Here is a 24,861-nt window from a genome sequence, read left to right as displayed (position 1 = left end):
GGAAAAAAAAGGGGGGGGCCCCCCAAACAAAAAAAAAAAAAAAAAAAAAAGAAGTTTGCTTTTATGTAGAACAAAAAAAAAATGGCCGAATAGCTGCTCCAGGCAGTTATATCTTAGAGTGATAGTAAAAGCAGCAATAATAATCACAAATTAATAGCTAACACTAATTGAATACTCACTATAGACCAAGCAGTATGGTAAGAACTTATATTCATTATCTCACTTATTTTTCATACACTGTAATGAGGTAGACATTTTACTATCTGTACCTTTTTATTTATTTATTTATTTATTTTTGTGGTACGCGGGGCTCTCACTGTTGTGGCCTCTCCCGTTGTGGAGCACCGGCTCCGGACACGCAGGCCCAGCGGCCATGGCTCACGGGCCCAGCCGCTCCACGGCATGTGGGATCTTCCCAGATCAGGGCACGAACCCGTGTCCCCTGCATCGGCAGGCGGACTCTCAACCACTGCGCCACCAGGGAAGCCCTGTTTCTTTTTTATTGAGGTATAACTTATATACTGTAAGGTACATACATTTTAATGAATTTATACATATGTATACATTTGTGTAAACATAGATACAAAGAAGATATATGATACTGATATATAAGATATAAAGATATAGAATGTTTCTACCACCCTAGAAGGCTCCATTGAACCCCCAATCAGTTGATACTCCCCCTCTTCTCAAAGATAACCACCATTCTTATTGCTATCAGTTTAGATCAGTTTTGCCTATTTTTGAACTTCATATAAATGGAATCACCCGTTATATATTATTTTATGCCTGGCTTCTTTCACACAACATTATGTCTATGAGATTCATCCATATTGTTGCACATAGAAGTTTGTATTTTTTCCTAATGGCTGGATAGTATACATTGTATGACTATGCCACAATTTATTTATCTACTTTACTATTGATGAGCATTTGAAAGGTTTCAGTTTTCAATTTTTGGCTATTTTGAGTAATGCTACTATAAATATTCTTATACATGTTTTTGGTAGACATAGATACTCATTTATGTTATCTATATCCATGTCTATATAGATATATATATCTTTAGTAGATTCTGAAGAGTTTTCCAAAATGGTAGTACTGATTTATATTTCTACCAGCAATCTGTGAGAATGCCAGTTGTTCCACATTTGCTCTAACAAATAGTATCAGTGTTTTCAGTCCTTTTGATTTTAGCAGTTCTGGTGGAGTTGTGGTGGTACCTTATTTTGGTTTTATTTTGTATTTCCCTAACGACTAATGATATGGAACACCTTTGCATATTTTTATAGGCTAATTGTATATCGTCTTTTGTGAAGTGTTTGGTCAGATTTTTCGCCCATTTTTTAAAAAGTAGATTCTCAGCTTTTTTCTTATTGATTTATAGGAATTCTTTATATAGTCCAAACAGGAGTCCTTTGTCAGATACATGTATTACAAATCATCTCCCAGTTAGTGGTATGCTTTTCTCTCTCAAAATGTAACTACAATTGTTCAAAAAGAAAAACAACCAGATTAAGTTACTTCCCACAGGTCATTGAATTACTAAATGGTAGAGCATGGATTCAAATACAGTCTTCTGAATCCTGAGCCTGTGCTTCTTATTTTTCTTCTGTTTTGAGGGAGTAGAGACTAAGAATGCTCAATCTCAGTAATACTTTCTTGAAGGCCTGACACTGTTGAATAAAGCTGAGTGGATGGTATTACCTTTGTATATCTTTGTTAAATGATGCCATACAAAGCATAGCACATTATAGGCAAAACTTGCTGAGAACCAGACAAATAAATGTTTTAATACAGTTTCTTTAAGGTTGCAACTTTGCATGTAACCTAGGAAAGCAAAAGACAATAGCTTTTAAAGAAGGCATTTCAAGCAAAAATTTGCTTAGGCGTTTTTTCTTCTTTGAGTTCTCACTTCTTGGCTAATGTCCCAACACAGAAGGTCTCTGATTCTCTATGTGAAGTAAAAATTTCCTTGCATTTTTGCTTTTGAGAACACATGTCTTGACTTATCAAGCTGTACAAATTACAACTAGTAATAGGTATCATTTTCTGCCACTGAGAAATGGCAAAGATTTAAAAATTATAAGCGAGGGGAAGATAAGATATAGCACCTGCTTGACGGGAGTGTAAAGCAGCATAACCATTCTGAGACATATGTGAAGTTCATACCATTTCACCAAGTAAGTCCCATCTAAGAATATATCATAAGGAAATAGCCATCTATTTCTGCAACAAATTTAATAATTATTGCATATCTGTGATGTGGTATACACTATTCTAGGCTCTGAAGTTAGAGGTGAAAATATATGTGTATAATATATACCAAATCTTTTTTTTTTTTTTCTTTTTTGCGGTACGCGGGCCTCTCACCGCTGCGGCCCCTCCCGTTGCAGAGCACGGGCTCCGGACGCGCAGGCTCAGCGGCCATGGCTCAAGAGCCTAGCCGCTCCGCGGCATGTGGGATCCTCCCGGACCGGGGCACGAACCCGCGTGCCCTGCATCGGCAGGCGGACTTTCAACCACTGTGCCACCAGGGAAGCCCTATACCAAATCTTTGACTCAATGAAATTAATTATCTAGGGGAAAGGCAGAAAAATATATATGTATATTTACACATATGCTTTTGTTATATATACATTTATAAAATATATGTTAAATATATATAAGCATGTATAAAACACGTTTATATTTTACATATTATATATAATCATATAAAATTAAATATAAAATATACATATATGTATATATCATATATATATGATATATATGTGTGTGATACATACATGTATACATATATATGATATATGTGTGTAATACATACGTGTGTGTGTGTATATATATATATATATATATATATAGTCTCATAGTATTAAGTGTGCTAAGAAGAAAAATAAAGCATGGCATGGTAATAGAGTCAGTTCAAGCCTATCTGAAGAGGTAATATTTGACAGACACTTGAATGAAGTAACAGGAATTCTGGGAAGAAGAGCATTCCAGGAAGAAAGCATAGCAAGTACGAAAACCTTGAAATGAAACAAGCAAGATCAAGGTGAGTGGGAAGAGGGTGAATGCAGGCTGTGCGGTGAAGGAGCTGACCAGGACCGAGATCACATACGGTCTGGTAAAGCATGAGAGAAATTTGGATGTAATCTGTGATTTCTTAGCAGGAGAGAGAGGTGATGTGAGTCATGTTTTCATAAGATCATTTTGACTGCTATGTGGAGAAGAGCTTGTGCAAGAATAAGCACATGGAGATGAGTTTGGAGCCTAATGTAGCTGTCCACAGGGAGCCGATGGTGGCTTGGACCAGGGTGGTAGTAGAAAACTGAGCAGTACACTCAGGATATATCTGTGGGTAGAAACAACCAGACTTACCGACTGATTAGATGTGGGGTGTCAGAGAAAGAGAGGAATCAAGGATTACTACCAAGGTTTTGCCATGAACACTTGGTGAATGGTGGTGGTATCATTCACTGAGATTAGAGATAATGGTATTTAGGATAGTAACCAAACTTCCCGGTCTCTCAGCCAGGAAAACTTGGCTATGCATAATTCCATTCCTGACTAATAAACCTCACGCAAGTGACTTAAGTGATTGGTGCCTTCATGTGAAAATGTGCAAAATACTACCATTTTCTCCTCGGGCTCTAAGAACCAAGAGGATGGTAAAGGTGAGGCAAGGGCTTCAGGTGGATGACACAACGAAAGGAATAGTTTGGGGGCCTAAGCTCAAGTGACTCACAGTTAATGCTAATGACATCAAGGTCATGGGTTCTGTTCCATACTCAGGGGCTGTGGATATCTAAATCCATGTCTTTTGACTGAAAAAAAAATGTGTACCCGTCTTTACAAGTAAATCACCACAACTGGACAATCTGAGCTCACACCCCAGGCCCTAAAGCAATGATTATAATTTTTAATTTTTTAGGAGCAATATTATTCATTCATTTGTATATTATTTTTATCATTATGGTTTTAAAAGACATAAATTTTGAATAGAGTTTTAATATGTGTATTTTGCTTTCAGTGAAAATGCAACAGGTTTTCTGTTTATTGTGTAGTCATCTACCATTTGTCAGAGAGTTTTCGAAAAACTATGAGCCTTGTTCACTGACACCTAACGTCTTTCCAAGATAAACGTTCCAGAATATCAAAGGAGTTCCAAAACTTGAGAAAAGTGCTCAGGAAACCAAGGCTACAATTTCAAGAGAATCATACTTTGTGCTTTCTGAGGTCACTGAAGGATACTGCTTGTCAGTTTTTACAATAATTTTCCTTTTTATACTTAGTATTGTACTAAAAGGATTAGGCAACAGAGACATGCTGTGAAAGGACTGCTGGTCATATTCTTTCCTTTTTTTGCAAGCACCTTGTCTAGCATCTCATTATTACTTCAAAAAACAAAGCAATGCCCAGATTACTGCTCAACGCTCATTAAAGCAAGTTAGTTCACTTTGATACGGAATTCTGAAATCATTCTCTTCTGCTTTATCTTCCTACTTTCTCAGTAATGAGAAATTAATGGGTGTCAGTCAGAGGACCTACCTACCTTTTTTTAAAAAATCTACCATTATTACTATTTTTTTAGAGTCTTCCGTTGCTGCACCCGGGATCTTTCCATTGAGGTGTGTGGGCTTCCCTCTAGTTGTGGCATGTGGGCTCTGTAGTTGTGGCATGTGGGCTCTAGAGCGCACAGGCTTAGTTGCCCAGCAGCACGTGGGATCTTAGTTCCCTGACCAGGGATCGAACCCACGTCCCCTGCATTCTTAACCACTGGAACACCAGGGAAGTCCCCAGAGGACCTACTTTCTTAGTGTGGTCTTGCAAGGAATGAAGCTGAAAAGCCCATGGGGCTCTGCACCAAAGAAGCACTGCAAACCTGTGTGTATGTCAACTCGTGTGCTGCAGAAGACGTCTTAAGCCTTTGCCTCACTTGTCTCCTCCTTATCTACACTTTGACACAGTACAAGTGATAGAAACCACTAACTGATGACAGATATTTTAACGTTTAAGGTAGAATTCTACTAAGATAGGTAATGGATTTGCAGGGGGAAAATAAAGCAGCAGCACGTGAGCTGCAAGATGAATAAGCCAGTTTGGTACCTTGGAGTTCTTTGCAAAACAAAATGTAATTAGAGATGTACAGACGCTAGAGCATCATCGCTATATCAGTGGATGCACAAAGAAAAGAGGATTCATTTGTAGTCTAACAGGACTGCACCTGTTAAGTGAGTAGGAAGAAAAGAACTACATTGCAGATAATGTTCAGAATATTTTGCCTCCCTTTATTTATTAGATGTTTTCTTGGAAGGTGATGTGCAAAAAGATCTTGGAAAATTTAGTAATAATTTGAAGGCACCATTTAAAAGATGTTTTTGAAAGCAGAGCTCTTTTGGTAATGCAATAACCACACACACTTATTTTTAAATTCTGTAAACTTACAGATTAGATTTGCTTAATTAGAAACATATACAGTGAAAAAGTTATATACCTGGAGAACAGGTCAATAAATCAGACAAGTGGGAAAACAGTGATAGTATAAGGGAAATATACAAAGGCAGCTTCCCCATGGAAGCTTTACCCTTTTTCTTAAGTCTGCTATTAATACTGCAAATCTCTCATGAGCAAATGTCTGGTCTCCTAGTTCTGAGAGAAATGGGGAAGCTCGATGAGTTTACCACTGATGTTACAGTTTCTTCCCTCTGTACCTACTTTGTTTGCATCTCTGAGGAAAAGGTATCTACTTCCACCTGGACTCTCTATCTTTTAAATCTTGTCTATCTTTCCTATAGCTCTAACTACTTTGTTTCTACAGGGTCCTTTCTGTTTACAAAATGCTAAAACTTGCATGTTCCAAAGTCATTCCCTAACTTGGTTCACTCCTGGAACTTTCCATTTGCCTTCTCATTGGTGCTGAATTTGAAGTGGTCCTGTGAGGTGGCCCTTTCCACTTCCTCTCTTCTTGTCCATCCTTACCCTCCTGCAAAAGCCAGGGGTCTCCCTTCAGTCTTCTCTTGCACTGGGCACAAGTTCCTTCCTGAAATGCTCTCCCCACTTGATGTCCACAACTCTGCCCTTCCATGGTTCTCCTTCAGCCTCAAGAACAGCTCATTCCAGGACCTGTTCAACAACTCCTATTCTTCTGTCTGCCCCTAAGTGTTGGCATTCCTCAAGGTCACTTCTTGTCCTCTTCTTGAGCATTATGTGATCTAATTCACTGCAATGACTTCCTCTACTACATTGACATAGATTCCGAAATCGACAGGTGAAATCTCTACCTTCCTCACAGACTCAAGACCCCCCTTTCCCTAACAGTCTGTGGGACATCTGTTTCTAGATATTTCCTGGGTATTTCAAATTCAACATGCCTGATACTGAATGGATGAGCTGCTCCAGCAGCACCCGTCCAAGCAGTCCCCATATCAATTGATGACATTACAGTTGTGTATTAGAATTGGCAGCAAAGACTCTTGAATTCTTCCCTCTTTTATTCTTCCCTCCTTCTACATTTAATGAATGACCAAAGTTTATTGATACTATCTTCTAAATACCTCTTCTATCAGTCTTATTCACATGTTCATCCAGCAGACATTTATTCAGTATCTACCATGTGCCCACTGCCTCACTTCGGGCCCTCATTTATTCTCCCTGGATTATCATAAAACTTCTTTATAGGTCTTGTTACTTCTAGTCTACTCTCCAAGTCTTTCCCCCTCCTTCCCTGCTCTATGTTCTCCATAATCCTTTTCATATAATTATATTTTGATCTTACATTAACTATAATTTTTTCACACTTTCACACATTTTATCCTGGTAATTTATTACCAGGATAGAGATATTCTTGCATCCTAGAAAAATATCTTAATCCAATTTGGGGCCCAGTATACAGAAAACCATAGGTGGGCAATAAATTTGTTGAAATAAGGAACGTTCAATTCATTGCAGTGCTTTCTAGCCTTATAAGTAAAAATACTAGAAAAATTCACTGCTAATAGCTGAATCATAACTAGTAAAATGAATATAGATAGAACAGATAGATAAATACATTTCATCTGTTGATTATGTAAAATACTTGTATTATTGTTTCCAAAGATTTTATATATATATATATATACATACATGTATATATATATATATATATGCAAGCAATCAATATTTAATGTCTTTTGAGGTTGAAACAATTCTCTTAAGAATGACATCTCCTTGAAGTGTACTAGGACAGAGGCATAACAACAAACACATTCCTTTTTGCCAGGTCCACTATTTTGAGGTTTGATAAAATGAACGAATCTATGATTTCATTATGTCCTTTACTAAGAATCCTATACAAACTTACATATAAATATTAAGCATGTACCTTTGCCAGAAAATCTAAAGTATATGTGAAAACACAAATATCACAAAAGTATAGCCAGTCCTCTTTGCAACTTAACTGATGTCCTGGTCTCTGGCAATGTTTCTCATGGGTTTTATGTTTGGAAACTCATCAGAGGTTTGTAGCCCAACAACCCACCTGACCAATGTTGTAAGCAGTCAGTAACAAATTAAATGTACTATATTCATCTGAGTTATCAACAATTACACAATCGATACAGTTATGCAATAATGTTCTTCAAGAAATTCCAAGTACTATGTCTTGTGGTATTATTTAATTTTCCCCACCCTTTAGATAACAGATGTCCATCACTGAAGGTGTCATTATGCAGGCTTTGGACCTTAGTGATGATACCACTCATGACCAACCCAAATCCCCAAGGCACATAACCTTTAGCAGGTGGCCTGGGACTGACCCAGTACACTGGAAGTCCTTTAGTCACCCATTTAGGCTTCCTCCAACTAGATGCCTCATTTAGACTTGATGTAACCCCAAGGGTTACCCACATAGTATAGTATTGTCTGGCTTATCTCACAACACCTGCTATTTAGCTCACTTGCTTTGATAGTCACAGGACTTCTTGTTGGAAAATGTTTGATCTCAATGCCCCACTTGAGGGTGAACTGCTGGACCGCTTTGGAAATGGAAAAAATTCTCTATATGGCTTATGCCATTTTGCAGGCGTGGAAAACAAAGCAAAGGACTTGCATGACAATCCCAGAAACATCAAGAAGTCAAGGACTGACATGGAAATTAAAGCTACTTTTTGAAATTCTCAGAGCACTAAAGTATTATACATTGGGCCAGTTTGATGCTGGTGGGCCCTTCCCATCCAATGCCATGTTACCATGCCTCTAGCCAAATTCCAGAAACCCTGTCTCTGCAAGCATGGTTTATCACCATGAAGCTTGCTAATTCCTAATTAACTATGTTGATGTCTAATTTTCGTATCTTGGCCTTCAGACTACTCCTGGAAGCAGGGGAAATTATCTCTAAACGAAAGTGACTCTACTGAATCAGAATCTGTATGCCCTTACGTAAAAAAAACAAAAAAGCTTATTTATTTTAAGTAACTTAGGACCCATGAAAGTCAGGTGACTAATTTCGTAAGTTCAAAACAGGTCCTGTGCTATAATTTTCTGCCAGTCTCAATCCTGACCTAGGGTATCCCTGCCCTTTCCATATGAAAGCCTAAGTCAATCAGATTCTCGCCATTGGGCTACACCCTGCAGTGATTTTGTAGCCCAGTGAAATGACAGTCATTGCCCTCCTTGTCTGAGTACCACATGACAACTGCCCCACTGTCCCTTGTGCCACTTTGTTGGAGAGCAGAAGCTGCCAGTCTCAGATAAAACAGTGGCATCTCCAAATATCTCCATGTTGGAAACTGGCAGCCTACACTCTGTATCAGTGAGCTGGCACTGACATTAGTGAACTTGTCACTTCTAAGCAAGCACAAAAGAGGGCTTGTTTGCTAGAGCTTGAATCTAACGAACAGCTTTCTCCTATTTTGTATAGTTTTCCAGCCATTTGACTTATACAATAGAGAAATCATATGTCAACTTCTTCAGGTTGAAAAATTGCCCCTTTTCTGATTTGTCACCAAGAGATGAGAAACAGTTATTTCTGAGGCAGCTTTATTATGGAAAATAGAATAAGTAACTCATGTCTCTCAAATCAAATCCCTCAGGGAGTAGGTCCAGTAGCGATTCAAAAGCCAGGAATAAGATTAAAAACTAATTTTCTAGGTGGAATGGGGAGCAGGTTCTTTTTCTTCTAAACTAATGGCCCTTCACAGAGGAAACATTCACAAGGTACAAGGGAAACATGTGAATTCTGCTCCTCCCACCTTCTTCCTCTCTAGATGCAGACTTAAGGGTTTAGCTTGGATGCTTCCGGCAGGGTGACGCTCACACTGTCAATGGAAAGGTCAGCCTGAGAGGTATTGAGGAAACTGAGTCTCTCATCTAAAAAAATATATCTTTATCTAATAGAGAAAATATTTAAAAATTACTGTCAGCCAACAAGTTTATTGCCTCAGGCTGCTTCCAGGGAGCTAGGGAGATGGGCTTTTACTCTTTATGGACCTAACTGGGTACTGCCTGCCCTAATGACACTATGCAGACATTCAGCAGCTGGACTGCTCAGGTGTAAGAAAACTACTAACCCTTTAAAAATATATTGCTAAAAGGCAATCATACTTTTACATTTTGAATCTAGCATTTGTACTTAAATTCAACATGCTGCTTTACTGCAAAGTTGTCAAAGCCAGCTTTATATTTAAGACCTATAGGTTGCAGGAGAAAGTCTGTTGACCACAGAAAGTCTCCTTTAAAAAGTGAGGTTAATTCAAGAGGCCTGGGCCTCCAAAGGGGTTTGCCTGGGTTGTCTCATCATATGAGGTCCCTTAGGGATACTGAAACGTGGGGACTTATGACTGTGACCATGAGAAAATTGAACAAGAAAGAGACATGACATTGTATTGCAGACTGTGAGCCTCCCAACTATAACACAAAACAAATGGCTACGAGTTTCTTTCCCATCCTACCTGTGCCCCAAGGTATATAAACCTCATCAAGTCATTAGAAGAAGCTATTATGCAAGTAACATAGTCTATGGAGAACAGAGGAAAAAAAAACCCCATTATCCTCTCATACTAAACAGGAGTTTTTAACCTGGGGTCTGTGGACTTCCAAGGGGTCCATGAGTTCACAGGATCCATGAACTTGGATGATAAAAAATATAAATATTTTCATTTATCTCTTATCGAAATGCATCATATCCCTTCAATTATAAATGAAGGCAATAAACTACAGCAGTCTTGGTAGTACATTTAACTTTGTCACCCATAGAAGTCAGATATTTTCGTCAGATATTACAGTTGTTATAGAAAGGTTAAAATACTGTTTATGTTTGTCAACACTTCAAAATTATGGCAGATATTAGACCTGTTAGATCTTATTAAATGCATTATTGCTATATTACCATATCATAACAAAGACTGAGAACTGGTTGGAATTCTTTGTAAAACTATAAATTTCATTTTACAGATGTAAAAACACCATTCAGAGAATAGGCTTCACTAGTCAGCCACAGGAATACGTGGCACAAAAAGATGTTAAGGATCTCTGTGTTTATACCCATCACTTCATTCTGCCTTCATTTCTGTCCCTAGCCATCCTTTCAACCACTTCCTTACCAACATCCTAAATTCCTTTTCTTGTCCCCAAGTGTCATTTCATTGGTTCAGGTGTTTAAACAGGGCAGTCTTTCACATCTCAAGTTATGGGGTACTGGTCCTTCTGATGAGAATCCTCTTCCCCTCCACCCCTAAACCAGAGCCTTTGTTTGCCTGGCTAACATCTTCTTTCCCACTAGGTAGAGAGAGCTTAAATCCCCTGCTTAAGCCTTCCCTTCATTCCCAGACTAGGTCAGCGTCCCCTTCTTTTCATCAACCTTGTCATCATTTGTTCAGTATTACCCTTCCAGACAATATGCTCTCATGAGGGCAAAGCCCAAGTCTGCCTGGTTCACTATCATATACCCAGTGCCTAGCATGAGGGGGCTATCAAGCCCCTATCCAGAGGGGGCTCAATAAATATGTACAAATACATGTACCAACAAACCATTTTGTAACTTTTGATTTAATATATTTTGTAACTTTTTGATTTAACGTATTACACTCTTGTTTCATGTTGTTCCTTTTATTTACTTTAAAGCTGCACAATATTCTATTGGGTATAAGTACTTCAGTTAAATAACTTCCCTAGTATCGATCATCTTGTTTTCAGTTTTCACTAATACAAATAATTTTGTGATGAGTGTCTTCATGTATATCATTTTATTTTTCTTGCTTTGTATTTAGGATTATTTCCTTGATGTAAACTACAGGAAGAGGAATTAATTGGTCTAATGGAAGGAACATTTTTATGGTTCTTGATTTATTCTATGATGTTGTTTTCCAAAAGGGTTCTCATTTAAAATGCCATAAATAATACGGCATGTAACTGTTGCATGGCATGAAATGATCGTAGATTCAAAAGGAAAGAGTCTGGAAACTTCTTTGAATAAATGGTTGCTTTTTATGGCTACTATTTATTGAGTGTCTATTACGTGATAGGCAGTGAGCCAGGAACATTTATTAGTTCATCAGTCCTGACAACAATGGGAGAGTAGATATCAGCTCTCCCATTTTATAGATGGGGAAATAGAAGGTCAGCGAACGTTACTTGGTCAAGGTTATATGGTCAGTGAGAGGTGGAGTGAATCAAGCTCATGCTCTTTCTGCTATGCTATACATGCAAAGTAGGTAAGTGCTCTCAGAACTCCTACCTTAGTTAATACATCTTTATCCAAAGCCACTCAAAACCTGACTTTTTAAAAAATAAAACAGTTGTAAAATAGGATGGGGAAAGAAATAACACACCTTTCTGAGATGTCAGACTTCTGGAAGTGTCATCTAGTGAAAAAGAATCTCAAACGGTTTTCAAAAAGCATGTGCAGTAAAGCCCATGAACCTTCATCTAAAGGCAGCATATCATGGTAGTGAATTCGAGGGACCGCCTGGGTGAGACCTTGAAACTACTTTTCATCTGAAGGACTCTGAGCCATTATTTCCCCTCTCTAGGTCTCACTTTCTAGTATCCAGCAAAGGATTGTTATAATTAAATAAGATAGTCTATATAAAATGTTTAGCACAGTGGTATCAAGCACATAATGATACACGTTAATTATTAGCAGTACTGCTGTTAAAGTTATTTTTTGCATATAAGTCTAATAAGCTTGGATCTGGTTTTCTAGAATATACTATATTAGGTACGGCATAATGAAAGATGATGATAGCTGACTACCACAAGGGGCAGTTGTCACCTCTCACTGAAATCAGCAAGAAGGGACAGCTGAAATAAGACCCCACAGGAGGACCAAAAACAAACAGGCAAACTGTAAGAATATCAATAATAGTTGCTTTAATTATGCTTTACACTTTGCAAAGCTCTTTCACAATCATTTCACTTGATTCATGCAACACTGCTGTTTTGTAGGGAGAGTATTCCCACTTTACAAATAGGAAAAGAGAGGCTCAGAGAATTTAAGGCCTTCTCTAGAATCATACCTAGTCAAAAGAGCAAAGAGTACCACTGTCTATAGATCTGCTGTCCAATATGGTAGCCATGCGTGGCTACTTAAATTAAATAAAATTAAATATTCAGTTCCTCAGGAGCATAAACCACAATTCAAGTGCTGAATAGCTATGTGTGGCTCAGGGCACTCATGTTGGATGACCGAGATTATAGACCATTTCCTTCACCACAGAATGTTTTATTGGGTTTTGCTGGTCTATAGAAATGAGAGCACCAAACCGTTACTGCATAATGATATGCCCGGCGTCCATGACAGTGAACCTGATTCTCAGAGAAAGACGTCAGGGAAGAGGAAAATACTTTAGAAATGTTTCTATGAAAAACACTTTAAGACTTATATTATAGAATTAAATTTGTGTGGCATTAGGCTATAAGCATCATCAGAATTGGGCCCAGAACCCCCAAAAATGCCGAGTGCCAATGCTCTGTACAAGGAATCTACAAATATCTACTGAGTAGTTCTATTTCTTCATCTACTCATTTCAGAAAAATTACATCAATGTAAGAGAATTCTTCCTGAAGCAAATAAGTTGAACGTCATAAAAATGTAAGCAATCACCTTTGTTAAAATCTCAAGGGCAGTTATGGTTGTGCATTTATAAAATTATTCAGTGTACATACGAAGTCCTTTTATATTCCAATATCCATCTGATGCAAAGGCTGTAAATAAACGTAATCAAAAGAGATGAATACCAGTGAAATATGTTTGAAGATGAGAAAAGTTTTCAACAGCGATATAAGCCTTTAAAGGAGATATCCAAGGTTTTGCTTTTTAGAATGGTTTATAACATATCCCTCGTAAATCATAAGTTAATAGATTTACTGAGGAGTCAATCACAAGTCAGTCTCAACTTATGGTTCACCTTCTTCGAGCAACACTAGGAAATAGCTTTCGGAAGTGAAGAACCTGACGATGAATGCTCAGTATTACTGCAAAGCACTATAAAATGCTCAAAAGTTTCAGAAGTTACTTTCCAGAGGATGACAAACACTTAACTACCTAAGAATCTTCAGCCTTGCCTGGCAGGATGGTGCTGTCAGATTCAAGGTGCATGGACAAAGCTGGAGGCAATTTCATTTTTTAAATTGACTTTGAAAGTCTTAATGATATATGGATATTTCATGGAAATATGAGCCTTAGTATAATGGTCTGTTCTCTTTAGACAGATGGAGCTCGATTTACGTTCTACATGATTGTATCCCGGAATTTCAGACTTAAAATGTTTGTCATAATATAGTTAATCTATTATTTTTATGAGGGATACGAAGTCTTGGCCTCCTGTATTTGGATAGATGTATGCCAAATTTATGGTGGCGCTGGTCTATAAATGACAGATGCTGCCAAAGCAGAAAACTATCGTTTTCTTCTACTCAACAGCACAAGGTCCTGTTGCTAGAGACAGAAATGGGGGAAAGAGGCATTTACAAAGACCTTGCTGGCTAATCAATGGAGTCCTGCAGCAGTCGGTGGAAATGAGAAGTTGTCATTTGGGAAACTTGGCCCCATTTGTAACAACACATAAAAACTGTGAAACACAGGGAAACCCATAAACATGACAAGGCGAGGGTCTCCATTTGTATCTTTGGCAGAAAGCCTCTTTGACAAAATTGAAAAATGTACTTTCATAACCTAACAGGATGACCATAAAAAGTTGAACTGCAGCCTTTCCAGGCAAATCACACTGATGTACTAGTTGATACTGCTCTGGGTTCACACCTGAGGAACTGCCGCCACGCAAAAGCACATTATGCTGAAAACTAAAATGAGTTTTGAGGTATCCTCACTTCTTTCCTTCCTTCTTAAGTCTTTTCTGATACTGTCATCTCTGGCTCCATGGTATAGTCATGGTGTGGGATAAACAAAACAATGTCCCTGTGCCCAGTGAAAATCTTTTAGATGGGATGATTCAAAATGCTACCGAAAATGCGGACAGCATTCAGGCTAATCCACTGGACCCTTTAGGAGGCAGTTCAAGGCTCTGCTATACTGGTGATGCCCTTGCCCACTGCTGACCTCCAGCTCAGTGAGTGTGTTTGGCTCTAGTCACATAAAGTCTACAGCTGTCAAGCTGGAGCTTTAAGAACACTTGTCATTTACCTGAAATGAGTGTTTTCATTCAAACTTGGCCTTGAAAAGATCTGTAACTTCTAAAGCTTTGTTCTCTTACAGTTAAATGATGCAGACAACACACTGCACAGAAACTAAGGATTATCAATAAAACAAAGCCTCAATGACCCTGTCACTGCTATAGCTCCTACTGAAAAATATCAACAGTCAGAAAACAATTTAAAAGTAATACATAGTCCTACTCATTAATTCTTTAAAAAAGTGGGTTAGTGGTTTCTGACTTTTCCCATTGGGATACTGTACTTGAATTTACTCTTCTGAGTCAGAGAAGCTTAGAAGTAAGGGGAACAGTGGAATATTCATGGAACAAGAAGCCCTGAGTTCCTGCTCTGACTCTACTGGGATATGAGTGTGCAAGCCATTTAAAGCCTCACACAAGCCATTTAATCTTTCTAAGACCCAGGTTCTTCACTGTTACCACATTTTTGGGAGCAGCTTGAAGGTGGCAATTCTATATTATTTTTCTTTTGGAATCTCTTGAGGGCAAGAACATGTCTTTCTGTTCATTGTTGCACACTTGAAATGGCCAATGTTACAGATGTACTATACTACTTAGTATAGATAATACATATTTGTTAAATGAATAAATGGATACAGAGTTTGTTGTGTGCATATGTGAAAGAGGGATGCTAATATCAGCCTTACCAGCCACAGGGTTGTTGAGGGGGTCATACGAAAACATTTATGTGACTGGATTTTATCAACTGAACAAATTCAAGGTGTTCCTCTTGTTATATTTTAAGCAGAACATGCTGGTTCCATCACCTTTGCTCTTAATTGCATTTATAAATATATCTATAGCATTTGCAATCATTCCATCTGCTTTCGTCTTTTTAGACAGCAACTGACTAAAAGCTGTTTAGCTCTAAATGGCTTTATATACTTTGAGCTACAAATGTATTTTCCCCATCTTGATATCCAATTAATTTTAAAAAATCTTGGGCTAAAGACTAGACATATGGATGATTAGGTCGACTATCACAATATTTTTTACCGTTAGGTTGATTATCAAAATATTTTATTATTTTCAAGAAATAAGGTCTTCCAAAGGCTCTGTTTTTTGTTTGTTTGTTTGTTTTGTTTTGAGCTTCTTATGAGTGGTTAAGTGCTGTCACAAAGAGCATTCAACTTGATGTATGGGGCATATTATCACAGGGAAGTGTTGTGTCATATGGCATTATGACACTTGAACTCTAGGGAGAAATTTGGGCACAGGGTCTGGCCAATATGTTCTAGCCATCTTCCTGAAGCTGCCTAATGCTTGCTGTGTCTTGATCCCATTTCTCCCAAAGCACCTTTTTCCTCCTTTCTACCAAGTTTTGAACTCCCACTGATGCATCATTAAAAGCTGGGATAGATCCTAGGAGACCAGAAAGCTATTTCTTTGGATTTTACGTTTAATTCTACTCCAACTTCTAAAAAGTGAATAGGACAGCTATCCTGCCTGAAATAAAACATATTTAATTTTTTTTCAATCATGTGGTCAGAGCGTCTTATAATAAATGAAATTCCTGTTACTGTAGTTTAAACTCATTTTGTTTACTGACTTGAGAGGAAAAAAAAGGAAAGCTTTCCATTATACCCTTAACTTTTTATATCTGATAGCTCCATTATAGCAAATTTCTTTGTATTGCACAGATCCAGTTACAACATGATCTAAATTATGTCTCCAAATGCATCATAAAAAAGTGGTTGTCCCAGTTGCTAAAATAGGAGGTAAAAAGGCTTTTCTATCAATAGCTCTTGGAAGATTGTTAGGCCACTTCTTAGAATAAATAATCTGTGCTCTCAAGGAGCAAAGCGAGGTCATCTGTGGCTCGCACGTTCCTTGTCAGATACTCTGAAATCACACTCTTCCTTGACTGATGTTCAGTGCATCCCAGGATGCTGCACTCCCAGAAGCCCCCTCCCTTAACATCTGGCTATTTCCTGTTCCTCAGGATTTGCCCTCATTGAACAATACTCTTGCTAAGTTACTGATGCTAAAGAATGAGAATGGAAATTGAATTAGTCAATCCTATGGATGTTGTGAATGCCTGGATTTTGAAATCTGGTAGCTGAGACATCAAGTTACTAACATTTACTTTTCACTCAACTATCTCAAAATCACATAGATATTGCTTAAGCCCACTTGATAGAACACTTCATTCAGAAGAAAAAGACCAGCGCTAGGGAATTTCAGTCTCTTAAGAACTGTCAATCAACCATGACTTTTCACTGTGACTATTACTCTAATTTTGGGCTGACATCCTTAGAGGCAGTGTTGTCTGAAATAAAACACTTCAGTTAATTAAGTACCACAGTTCTTCCTCTTCCCTCCCGCTTCCCTCTACATCCCACCTAGACTGTTTATGAAGGACTGGTCTTTGTGTCTCCTAACTTCTAAAATGGGGTTTTAAAGGAAATCAAAACAAGTTACCAAAAACTTTTATGACTCTGACAAAGCTGTGGGAGCTTTTTAAGGATTTAGAAATAGGTGGTTAACAACTGGTTATGTATTACATTGTTTAGACCAGATTTTCCATCTGGGCAAAACTTCTAATTTTCTAACTTGAAAATTCTACAAAACACATGTGAAAAAAAAAAAAGAAGAAAGAAAAAAACACATGTGAATTCTTGCTTAAAAGCTGACGTTCAGTTGAAAGTGACAAAAAACCATGTATCTATTTATCAAATACGACCCACTTTGTTTTTAAATAGTGTGATCTTTCAACAGCTTTGGTATTGCTTTTATAGATATAACAGGACGAACTAAATATTTCATTAGTATTAATATTTAAAATATGGAGAAACAAAAAAGTAATTTGAATGACCTAACCAATGTATTGCCAAATAATTTATACAGATTTGAGTAAGGAAACATGGAAAAATGAGGTAACCCCAACTACAGGTAGTTTGCATTACTTCTAGTCCAAGTATGGACAGGGACATGGTGACTGAGGTCAATACTGTTAGACCATAGGTACTTTGCGGGGTGGATAGGGAAGTGTCAGAGGAAGCAGAGGACGCTGGATTAAAGACCATCACATAGCTACTGGGAAAGAGACTCTGAGGTTGAGATTTGTTTTACTCTCTCCCCACTCTCATCTCCTAGGGTTCTTCTAGATCTCAGTTCTCTTTCCTTGTTTATACCACTGCTGTACTTGACCCTGGTGTGTTTCTATTGCCCGCTAGCCAAACACAATTGTTTGTAAAGTCTCTTTCACTTGAGCATTCACTTGCATTTGAGAGTCAGAATAAAAGTCTTGAGTCATTGAACTTTATTTTAACATGCTCATTGGACGTCTTGTAGGTTTAAGGTATGTTGTGATTCCGACCCAGCCCCTTTATTTGGATTTTCTATTTCCATACTGCTCTTTTCTTGGGTCTACTCGCTAATTATTGACTTTTTTCTCTTCCTTTCCTCTTCTTCTACACCTTCCCTTCTCCCTTTAATTATCTTCTGTTCGTTCATTGATTCTTCTCTCATTGAGCCTTTTCTATTTCCATTTTTAACACTTTTTTTCCCTCATTAATTTTAATTTCATCTACTATGCCTAGAGCAAACCCAATCTGCAAATAATAGTCATATATATTATAATATAACTTAATGGGAGCATTGAGCACACGCAATAGCAATGCAGGAATGCTTACAGTACCTTCCCACTGTGCTATTAGCTCGAGACACAAAATAAGCTGAAAGAATGGAGTGACACTAACCTCCACTGTTTTATCATTTTGCTTATAAGTATTTCTGTCGGTAAAGAGCATAATTCAGGTAATAAAACCTGACAGAGTATTATTTCATAGAGACAACAATATCCTTCAGAAAATGAAACTAGGCAGGAAGTCAGGAGGTGATGGCTCCTGTTCTTCCAAACGCTGGGTAACCTTGAGCAAATAACGGCTGCAATGTGGATCTCGCCTTGGTTTGCTACTTTATAAACTGGAGGTAACATTTGACCCTAATGTCTGATAGATCTGGGCTAAAGATTAATTTGCTAATATGCGTAAAAAGGCTTTGTTCTTTAGAGGGGAAATTGCAATGTAAAAATTCAGTATTTATTATCTGTTCCTCAGGTAACATGATTGAGTGATTCTACCGCACAAAGAACAAAGCCTTTATCACCAAACTTGGGTCAGCTCACTCATTCGAGGCTGCAGAGCCTTGGGAACCAGCACCTGTGGGACCTCATGAATAGTAGTCACTTCTTACATAGTCTCTCTTTGTCTAAGCAGGCTTCTCTGAATCTTCCTCTTACAAATGGATTGGTGCTTCTCCGAAGGCCCTGGGCAACCACAGGAAAGCGTTCTTAAGTGTCTTAAGTCTACAATGACTTGGAAAGCAGAAGAGAATAAGACAAGAAGTGTGTGTCTTTGTGTTTCCAACAACAGAAAGGTCCCTAAGGAGAGAATCAAACATAAGAAAAAGGGATCTATTCTCTTAGTTTCCCTTACTAGGCACTGTTCCTCAGTTAGTCACTGCAACAAGGTGACTTACCCATCTTGGGTCCTGATGGGCGGATGTGAATGTGTGAAAGCCTATTAAACACCCAATTTCATGGCATACCTGCTGGAAAAATAAATTTTTTCTCTTCTCCCTGAATCATTCAGTTTGAACCTACTCAGAAAACCTGCTGATTCACTGGAACTATGAAATACTCTGCTTAAGAGGCACTTCCACTAGTAGCCCATTTCCAATTTATAAAGTTCTTCTGTTAGTCAGTTCATAACCGTGAAAAGTTCCTTTAAAATCTTTTGAGTTCATTTGTAACTCTGAGGAGAACTCTATGAATATCTTGAAGAATCAAAATCTCTTACTATTGAACACATTTCCAGATTCACTTAATAATGCCACTCTCTCAGAAAACTTTACCTTTTTGCCCTTCTACTCCCTGTTACTGGGGTAAGAAAATATGAAAGTGTCTGTTAATAAACAAATTTAAGGATTCCTTCACTGAAAAAGTCCATAGCAAAAACCAAATGTAAAATGAATAATAAACTCAGTATTTTAGATCCATTTCTTGATTTTTGTCTAAACACAATGTGACCAAGAAGCCTCCATTTATTTTCTTGCATATATACTTATATATATATTTACACACACACATATACACTTAAATGTATATATTTAACAACATGGAATGGTAACCTATCAAATGCTTAGATTCCGTGCAAACACATAACCCTTCCTGTGAAGGGAACGTATTAATATTATAAAAACAAATCATGGAGAGTAACATGCAACAGCGGAGGGGAGGAGGACGGGGTGAGGCCAGAGGACCAGGAGGAACACAAAGAATGTAAAGAACGAAAAGTGTCATTGACCTGATTTGTCAGAGTTGTTGCCTGTGATTGGAGTGATGGAGCAGCTGGGATTAGCCTTTGCGCTGTCCTTGGAAGAAACCATTTTGGGTTTATTTTTCGTTGCCTCTAGTGCTTTGACCTTCTTGGCATGTTTACTTCCTTTGTAGTGGGCCTCGGCCTGGCTCTACAAAGGAGAACAAATCAGGCTCATTTTTTTGCTACTTACAAACAGCACAATGGATGATCATGCAGGAGAAAAATACATTCAATCATAGGCACCACAGACATTTACAGCTCAGCACTCAACTATGTTTTCGGCATTTAATGAATAGTAGACCGGTATCTAAGAGTTTTTTGCATATTGAAACCTTCTATACAACACAGAGGATCTGTGTCTTTCAAAACCAGACATTATACGAGTGGACAACAGGGTCAGGACAAAATTGGGGCGAAGGTGAACTTTGTCATTAGTGCCCTCCCACCACGGCCCACTGGGGTTACTTGTCAAACGTTTGGCTGACAGCAAGCCGCTTTGAGTGTCCTACCCGGGCGTGTCCTTCCACAGCCACTCCGTTTAGTTTCCCTTCAGCTACAAATCTGTCTTCCCTGCACCTACGTTCCTCTTGGCTCTGCTCTGAGAGCAAGTGATGTGACAAAGCAACCTGCTAGTGAGTGGAAATGGCACTACATTTTGGAGTCATCTACACACGCTTCATGTGTCATTTTGATGATTCCAGTTCTAAGAATACACGATATTAGGCACAAAGGAGGTAGGGACAATGCTTGTTTCTGATCTCTGATGTGATTCTGAAGTCAAAGCAGTATTACATTCACTTATACAAAAAGCATAGGTGAAACTGTGACTTCATCACTAGATCAAAAGAAAGAAAAGCGATCAAGGCAAGTGAATATTAAAAATTTTCAAAAGACAAAAACAAATTACAGCAAAACAAGAAAACATTTAGTCAATAAGCTGACATTTGGAAAATTCCCCTCTGCCTAAAGAATAAGGATTTTATCTTTTTGGCAACTAGTATAATGAACATGTTAACAAAAGAATCTAAGTATACTTGCTTCAATTTCATTTTTAATAGACCCTGAAAATATAAACAAACTAAAACATATATTATATGGTATATTAGTGTAGTTATAAAGGTAAAGAGGATGATAAACCTGTCATATAAAATGAGTTTCTGTTAGAGGATTTCTAAAATAATAACTTTTCTTCTTACATCAGTTTTCCGTATATACACTTGTATTTGTTTGTAGATGATTATACTGATATTTTCATCCATTTTCCTCAACAAGTAGAATACAGGTGGTATGTATGTGTGTGTGTGCATGTGTGCATGTAGGTAGGTAGGTAGGAGTGGCAATGGACAAAAGGAGCCAGGTTTTAATTCTACATTTCAATTGAAGACACGTGATTTTCCTAGCACATAACCCCAATCACCCAGGGTCAACAGACTTTTATTGACTGTACACAGTCCCTAACTTCCTGAATATCTTTTCGTGATATTGTTTTAGACCACCGTTGACTTATCATGGCTCTTGGTTCGTTTGCTCAAGGACTTCTCATGCTGTTCTCTGTCAAGTGGAAACACAAACCCAATCCCAAGAGAGGAGAAAAGTGTAACATTATTTTGAGTCTTATCACCCTCTGAGAATGGTTAAATCCACCAAATATAGTTGGGTAGATATAAATTAAGAAAATATACAAATAAAAATTGATAACATGAAGAAATAATAATAATGGCTGATATTACTGAGCCTCTGACAAGAACAGCTCGAAATGCAATACATGTTTCTCTCATGTAAGCTTCACAGTGCCCTGTGAGGCAGGTACAGATAGAAAACTGGGCACGAGAAGCTAAACAACTCATCCAAGGCCACGCACGTAGGTGGAGAAGCCGTTATGGGGATCTGAAATGCTTACGTGTATACTATTTAACTATATACCCGCACGTTAGACGTATACATACTCACCCTAAGTAAACAATATAATTTTATTAGAAGTAAACCATTACACAAAAATTACACACAAAGAAAGCACACTGCTTTTCATGACTCAGTGAAGGATTATATTTTAACAGAAGCTCCTATGAGTAGGGAATACCTTCTTAATTCATAGGAAATATACCGGTAGAGTACATTAGGCTTGATCCTTCTGTTGAGAAGCTAAGAAAGGCCCACTTCTTAGGTATGTAACAATTTCTACAAGATATCAGTTGACCTAATAATTCATCTTTCCAAGTATACTAAACAGTGAGATGTTACTTTAGTGCGCTTTGGCTAAATAAACGTATAGTTCTCTAAATAAAACCTCCTGGCACAAGATGAGCAGTGTCACTTCCTCATTACTATTTCCTGGCATCACTGCAGAAAGTTAACAGTATCAATTAGCACTTGGGATAAAGAGCCAGCTGAGTGACACTCACTGGATGCCAAGCTGGAAAGAGCTCTCCAGAGCCATGATTCACTTTCCTTTTGAGTTCTGAGGCATGGAGAAAAGCAAAACAAGGCTTCTTAGCCTCTACTGACTACTGTTTGGGAAAGATCTGGAATTAAGACAGTGGCAGACACCACTCATTCACACTTGGCATCTCTCCAGTTACCCTGTGGTATTCTTGGTAGTGGCACTATGCTATGCTCAGTACTGTATCTGAGGTGTCAACAGCTTCTAAATCCTGGGCAGATCTTCAAGTGAAACAGAGACACTGTTAAAATAGTAACATGATTAACCTGCCTTCCTTATCTGGGAATCTCCTTAATTGAGGAATGAAAGAAACAAGGACAAGAGCCAGAAAACCAGGGAACGAGGCAACACGATCAAGTCCAATCGACGATGGTTCTCGTATCACTTCTGAGAGACTTGGTTAACTACACAGACATAATATTTTACACCTCCGTGACTAGTCAGCAGACAACTATTTGTCTAGCACGAATGGTCTGCTTTCTGATTTCCTCCCCAAAGTGCTGCTATATACCCCAAACTGGCAGTGATCAAAGAAACCCCTTGCCAAGAATTGCCAGAATTAGAGAGCTGCCCAAACCACCATACTGACCTCCACACGGGAATTCATTGGTATCTAAGTTTTCCTTTCATAGGTCACTCCAGTAGCTACCTGACCACCCACTGGTAGAGGAATAGCTTTGACAGGAAATGACATTTTGGAATTTTCTCTTCCATTCATCTCCATCTTTGTTACTAAAGCCCCTCACTTTCCAAAATCCTCTCCATCTTTCAGGACCCTACTGGTCCAAATAAAAAAGATAATGTATTGCTTTACAAATAAAAATGCAATAATGAGCAATTCTATAATTCACTGAGCTCCCATTTCTGTTTTTTACCTTATTTCTATTTTGGACTTCAGAGAGGTGGATAGGATCTTGAAACAAGATGTTAAACTGTGTTTACTTTGTATAGAAAGAACAGTCCAAACCCAAACTGGCAAGTGGTTGGGATAGAGTAATGTCACTGGAGAAAGTTCTCAGTATTTATTTACCAATGGACCCAATCTTTTTGCATCTTAAAAAGTAATTGGAACTGTTCCCTTAATTACAGAGAGTGTATCATTAAAACTATTGGCATCTGGTTTTTTGAGACGTTAGATTTCAATGTGTTAAGCAGTGTTAGATAGGAAAGAGCAGAGGTCAGTTACTTTTCAGATAAAAAGTATATACTCTATATACTAAAATGCCAAATAAAACAGATGTCAAATGAGCTACCATAAAACAGGCTAAACTAACAAGGGGGAAACCTGATTATTTATTTCACAAAGAATTATTTAGCACCTGCCATGTGCTAGACATTGTGAAAGATTAAAAACAAAGACCCCTATTCAGAAGAATGGTAGTTGGAAGAAAAGACGGACATGCAAATAACTATAACCCATAGCAGAGAGTAAAACTGTAAAATGGAAGGTAAACTGGTACAAAGAAGTATGGGAGTCAGGGGAGAGGTAAATTTCTGCAGATTGGAGGGGGATCCTGGGAGCTTCATGGGAAAGGAACATCAGAGCTGAGCCCTGCTTCGGGGGCAGGGTGCTGAAGGGTCAGTGTGCAGGGGGAGGCATTTCAGGTAGAGGGACCAGCATGTGCCAAGGCAGTGAAATCCTATGAATTATGCAGTGTTTCCTGGGCACATGTGCTTTTCAGTATCACTAGAACACAGACATATAAAAGGAACAATAGGGAAAGCCTGCTGCATCATGCTATCTCAAACATTATTGTCCCGTGTAAAACAGAAAACATATCATAGTGTTCTACAAATGTTCTACTTGTAGGCATCTTTTCTATAGATGGTTATAAGAAAGATGTTGCTTTTACATCACAGATTTTATCCTCTGCTCCAAACTATAGTCCTACAGTCAAAGGACAACTAAATTATTTATATGGAAGATATAATCATTTGAGATAAAAGCATGGCACTTAAAATACCATAGTCAAACATAGTAGAAACAAACTAGAGATGACTGAGTAATAGCTAAATAATTACTTGAATCTTTGCTTTAACATAAGGCTACATTCAACTCTTAAAATGCTTTTGGCATATGTTTGTCGCAGTGATAAGATCACACACTCTCAGAGACAAAGCTACAACATAAACATAAGATGCACCCAAGAGAAAGGCTTACTTAATCCAAAGATAAGTCTTTCTGCTGATATTTGCAATGTTAAGACCTGCAATATCAGTAATGACATACTACTGGCTTTGATATCCCTTCGTTCAATCCTCATCTACTGGGATCTGTTGAAAACAAAGTCCAGACAAAATTATAACCGTTAGGAGATTTTCAGTTCAAAAAGACACAATGTCTTTGCTAATTTATAATTTACAGCTAAGTGAAACACTCCAGGTTGCTATGGCCTGTCCAGGGTTGCCACACTGTACAACTGTGTGCGTGGGGAGCACCACTCATATATGG

At 38.1% G+C, this 24,861-nt stretch overlaps 1 protein-coding gene across 2 annotated transcripts in view; it reads right to left on the bottom strand.

Moving 5' to 3' along the window:
• ZNF385B (zinc finger protein 385B) overlaps window positions 1–24,861 on the bottom strand; it is a 300,716-nt gene that overhangs the window by 11,505 nt on the left and 264,350 nt on the right. For both annotated transcript variants that reach the window (XM_024766608.1, XM_024766618.1), the window contains one exon: window positions 19,955–20,117. In XM_024766608.1, the coding sequence (XP_024622376.1) occupies window positions 19,955–20,117 (163 nt within the window). The remainder of the gene's footprint in view (window positions 1–19,954; window positions 20,118–24,861) is intronic.

The sequence above is a fragment of the Neophocaena asiaeorientalis genome, unplaced genomic scaffold (genome assembly GCF_003031525.2).
Source record: "Neophocaena asiaeorientalis asiaeorientalis breed wild unplaced genomic scaffold, Neophocaena_asiaeorientalis_V1.1 scaffold113, whole genome shotgun sequence".
Classification (NCBI taxonomy): Eukaryota; Metazoa; Chordata; class Mammalia; order Artiodactyla; family Phocoenidae; genus Neophocaena; species Neophocaena asiaeorientalis.
Note: the sequence above shows the minus strand (reverse complement) of the source record. Positions and strands in the feature narration are given on the sequence as shown.